Raw genomic sequence first — 4657 nt, 5'->3', positions numbered from 1 at the left:
AATGGGAGAGGCCCCAACAGTGAGAGGCCCGCGTACCGCAAAAAAAAAAAAAAAAAAAAAAAAAGAAGAAAGACTATTCCTGGTATCGCATTATTACAGGAGGCCCTTAGGAGAGTGCCCTGTAAAACCTCTATATTTCACCAATACATGGAACAGGAACACCTGGAGTTATCTGAGAGGCTGACAGCCTAATAGCTACCTAGGTAGGATGGAGATTGCACTTACAGATTTAGAGGCCCGCGTACCGCAAAAAAAAAAAAAAAAAAAAAAGAAGAAAAAGACTATTCCTGGTATCACATTATTACAGGAGGCCCTTAGGAGAGTGCCCTGTAAAACCTCTATATTTCACCAATACATGGAACAGGAACACCTGGAGTTATCTGAGAGGCTGACAGCCTAATAGCTACCTAGGTAGGATGGAGATTGCACTTACAGATTTAGAAGCAACTACAGAGAGACAGAATTCTCTGCATTAGAATAAAGCCCTGATTTCATCGGCAGGTGGACTCCCAACCACTGCGCCACCAGGGAAGCCCATGCTGACCGTTTTAACAAAAACTAGGGGCAAGGATGGTGTCAGACAGTTAGGGGATAAATAAATGGCACAGAAAAAGAAGCGATGGATAGAAGTATTATCCCCAGTCACTCCTATATAAGGTTTGTTTTGTTTTTGACCTATTTTTTTATGAAGGGAGAATTAATGTAAATACCAGAAATATGTTGAAGATTACTAATTGTGGTTGTTTTAAAAACATCATGCTTCGCTCTATTTACAATAGCCAGGACATGGAAGCAACCTTAAATTAGATAGCTAGTGGGAAGCTGCCGCATAGCACAGGGAGATCACCTCTGTGCTTTGTGACCATGAGAGGGGTGGGATAGGGAGGGTGGGAGGGAGGGAGACGCAAGAGGGAAGAGATATGGGAACATATGTATATGTATAACTGATTCACTTTGTTGTAAAGGAGAAACTAACACACTATTGTAAAACAGTTATACTCCAATAAAGATGTTAAAAAAACAAAACAAAACAAAACAAAACATCATGCTTCATTGCCGTAGATATAGAAGAATAAGGAATGAGGTGGGTCTTTTAGGAGACTGTGGGTAAAATAAAAATTAAAAAAAAATGAAAAACATCATATTTATGTATCCTTAGTATGGCTTTAGACATTTACAACTAATTTTTTTCACGTGGCCACAAAACTCCAAGTTAATACTTTCAGGGCCATTATCTGAACTGGCCTGGCCTAATGATGGCAGTCAACATTCTGGTATCTCAGGAGGCAGCGCCCATGTGCTGTGTTTCTTCTGGTAAGCTGCTGGCGTGCTAGATTCTGTGAAATGTAGGATGATCCTTATCTTTAAGCAGCTTTTAGTCTTGTTGGGAAAACAAGGATCAGAAATGAAATAATTAAAGAGTGATGTAGGACAATGCATGAACCAATGTCATTCAGGATGTTACTAGTAGAAGCACAGATGAAGGTGTTTGGAAAAACTTCATGGAAGTAGAAGAGCAAAGGCCAGGTTTCAGAAGATGGATGGCATGCTTATACATCAAAAATTATTCTGTTCTTGAAAACAGTATGGAGGTTTCTCAAAAAAACTAAAAATAGGGTTACCATATGATCCAGCAATCTTACTCCTGGGCATACATCTGGAAAAGATGAAAGCTCTAATTCAAAAAGATAAAGGCACCACAGTGTTCACTGCAGCACTATTTACAATAGCCAAGACATGGAAGCAACCTAAAGGTCCATTAACAGATGAGTGGATAAAGAAGATGTGGGGTGTGTGTGTGTGTTGTGTGTGTGTGTATACACACACACACAACACACACACACACACATATATATATATATGGTGGAATATTACTCAGCCATAGAAAAGAATGAAATATTGCCATTTGCAGCAACATGGAAGGACCTAGAGATTATCATACTAAGTGAAGTAATTCAGACAGAGCAAGACAAATATCATATGGTATTGCTTATATGTGGAATCTAAAAAAATCATACAAATGAACTTATTTACAAAACAGAAACAGACCCACAGACATAGAAAACAAGTTTATGGTTACCAAAGGGGAAGGAGGGGAGGGATAAATTGGGAGTATGAGAGTAAAATTGATAAACAACAAGGATTTGCTGTATAGCACAGATTCAATATTTTGTAATACACTATAATGGAAAAGAATCAAAAAAAGAACATAGATATACACATATATATGTATAACCGAATCATGCTGTACACCTGAAACTAACACAATATTGTAAATCAACTATACTTCAATTAAAAAATTATTCCATTCTTCACCAATTGTATATGTATTTGTGTGTTTCCCTATTAATACTGCAGCATCTTTAATACAATCATTCAATTAGTAATTACTGAACACCTTCTGTATTCTAATGCCACATTAGGTACCACTTTCAAAGCAATGAACAGAGGCTTGATTTCTTCATTGCTTTAAGTATAAAAGAGACAGGCCTGCAAACAATTACAGTACAATGAGATCACCGCTGGAGTGTCAGTCTGAAGGAGGTAGTGGGAGTCTGAAGGAACAGATACCAGAGTCCACCTGGGAGAGTTGAAGCCGGCTTCATGTGGGTGTTGAAGCTTCATCTAAAACTTGAATATGAATGAGGAGGAGTTTGTTAGGAGAAGGAGGGGTAGGAGTAGCAGGAGAAGGCATTCTCAGTAGACAGAACAAAAGTGAAACAACATGGAGGCATAATAGGAGCACTGTGCTCCCAGGGAATGTCAAAATTTTGGTAAAAGAAGAAACAGAGGCTCTAAGGAAAAGGATATTAGTAACAGTAGCAACAATATCACTGGTGCTACTATTATGGTTACAACAATATTATTGCCACTAGTGCACTTTTTAAAATAGATTTTATTTTTTAGAGAAGTTTTAGGTTTGTAGCAAAATTGAGAGGAAAGTACAGAGAGTTCCCATATATATCATGGATCATGCTTTTGGTGTCATATCTAAAAAGTCATCACCAAACTTAAGGTCATTTGGATTTTTTCCAATGTTATCTTCTAGGAGTTTTACAGTTTTGCATCTTACATTTAGGTCTGTGATAATTTTTGTGAAGACTGTGTCTAGATTCTTTTTTTCTTTTTTCATTTTTTTTTTTTTTTGCATGTGGATGTTCAGTTGTTCCAGCACCATTTGTTGAAAAGACTATTTTGCTCTATTATATCGCTTTTGCAGCTTTGTCAAAGAACCGTTGACTGTGTTTCTGTGGGTCTATTTCTGGGCTCTCTATTCTGTTCCACTGATCTATTTGTTGATTTTTTCACCGATACCATACTGTCTTGATTACTGTAGCTTTATATTAAGTCTCGAAGTTGGGTAGTGTCTGTCCTCCAACTTTGTTCTTCTCATTCAACATTGTGTTGGCTATTCTGGGACTTTTGCCTCTCCACATAAACTTTAGAATCAGTTTGTAACTTGCTGGGATTTTGATTGGGAGTACATTGAATATATAGATCAAGCTGGGAAGAACTGACATATAGACAATATTGAGTCTACCCAAGAATGTAGACTATCCAACACGGACTCACCCTCCATTTTTTAGTACTTCTTGGATTACTACAATTTAACACTTATTTGGCCCTTATTGAGTGCCAAGCACAAGGCTAAATATTTTATTTGCATTAGCCCATTCATTCCTCCCAAATATCCCCAATGGTTGCCCAATTTTGCACATGAGAAAACTGAGCAGTTGCCTAAGGTCATACAGCTAGGACACGGCATATCTGAGACAAGGTTCAGGTCTGTCTGATCCCAGAGTCCAAGCTCTGGAGAAACTGCCATAGACTGGATCTTGGAGGAGCTCATGCCAAGGAACTTGATTTTACCATTAGTTGATGGTGAACCACTGAGAAGTGATATTACATAAGTGATAGCACATATTGAACAGTTAGAGAGATTATTCTTGCCATAGTATGGAGGTTCCTGTGACAGTCTAAGTCAGAGATGATAAAGGCCTAAACAAGGGGCTATTCAAAAGGATGGAGACAAGGGAGCATCATAAAGATGTTAAGAGGGTAAATTTAATACAACTGACTGAGAATTAATGGGAAGGATGTATCTGGAATCATGCTTAAGTTTCAGAACTTAGCAACTAGGTGAATTTGATAACTGTTGCCAAGATGGGACTAAAGAAAGAACAGATTTAGGGGGGTAGGGGTAGGGGTTGGAGGAGGGAACACTTAGATATATTAAGCTTGAGTTGGGACATCTGATGGAAATGTCTGAGAGATAATTGAGTATAAAAGTTCGCAACGTAGAAGAAAAATCTGGACTAGACATGTAGAATTGAGAAACATTCAGCCTATAGATGGTACCTGAAACCTTGGAAAAGAATTAGACTGCCCAGGAAGAATCTACAGGGACAGAACAGAAGAAAAGACATGCGATGAAAAGAGAGAATACCAATAATAATCTTAGAAATACCATAATTTAAGGGGCAGGCAAAAAAAAAAACGTTGAACCCAGGAGGGAGTCTGAGTGAAAGTTGTTGGTCAAGAAGAGAGCAAGGGGCTTCCCTGGTGGCGCAGTGGTTGCGCGTCCGCCTGCCGATGCAGGGGAACCAGGTTCGCGCCCCGGTCTGGGAGGATCCCACATGCCGCGGAGCGGCTGGGC

The 4657-nt window shown here is 38.9% G+C and overlaps 1 protein-coding gene across 11 annotated transcripts in view; it reads right to left on the bottom strand.

Moving 5' to 3' along the window:
* The window catches only part of PARD3B (par-3 family cell polarity regulator beta), a 1107844-nt gene that overhangs the window by 101450 nt on the left and 1001737 nt on the right, over positions 1-4657 (bottom strand). For 2 of the 11 annotated variants that reach the window (XM_055089636.1, XM_055089640.1), the window contains one exon: positions 2485-2631. The exons of the other annotated variants lie outside the window; for them this stretch is intronic. In XM_055089636.1, coding sequence (XP_054945611.1) covers positions 2626-2631 — 6 coding nt within the window. In that variant the 3' untranslated portion in view covers positions 2485-2625. Of the gene's footprint in view, positions 1-2484; positions 2632-4657 lie in introns of those variants that run through there. 11 annotated transcript variants of the gene reach the window in all.

The sequence above is a fragment of the Physeter macrocephalus genome, chromosome 2 (genome assembly GCF_002837175.3).
Source record: "Physeter macrocephalus isolate SW-GA chromosome 2, ASM283717v5, whole genome shotgun sequence".
NCBI classification, from domain to species: Eukaryota; Metazoa; Chordata; class Mammalia; order Artiodactyla; family Physeteridae; genus Physeter; species Physeter macrocephalus.
The sequence above is the reverse complement of the archived record's forward strand: the minus strand, read 5'-3'. Positions and strand labels throughout refer to the sequence as shown.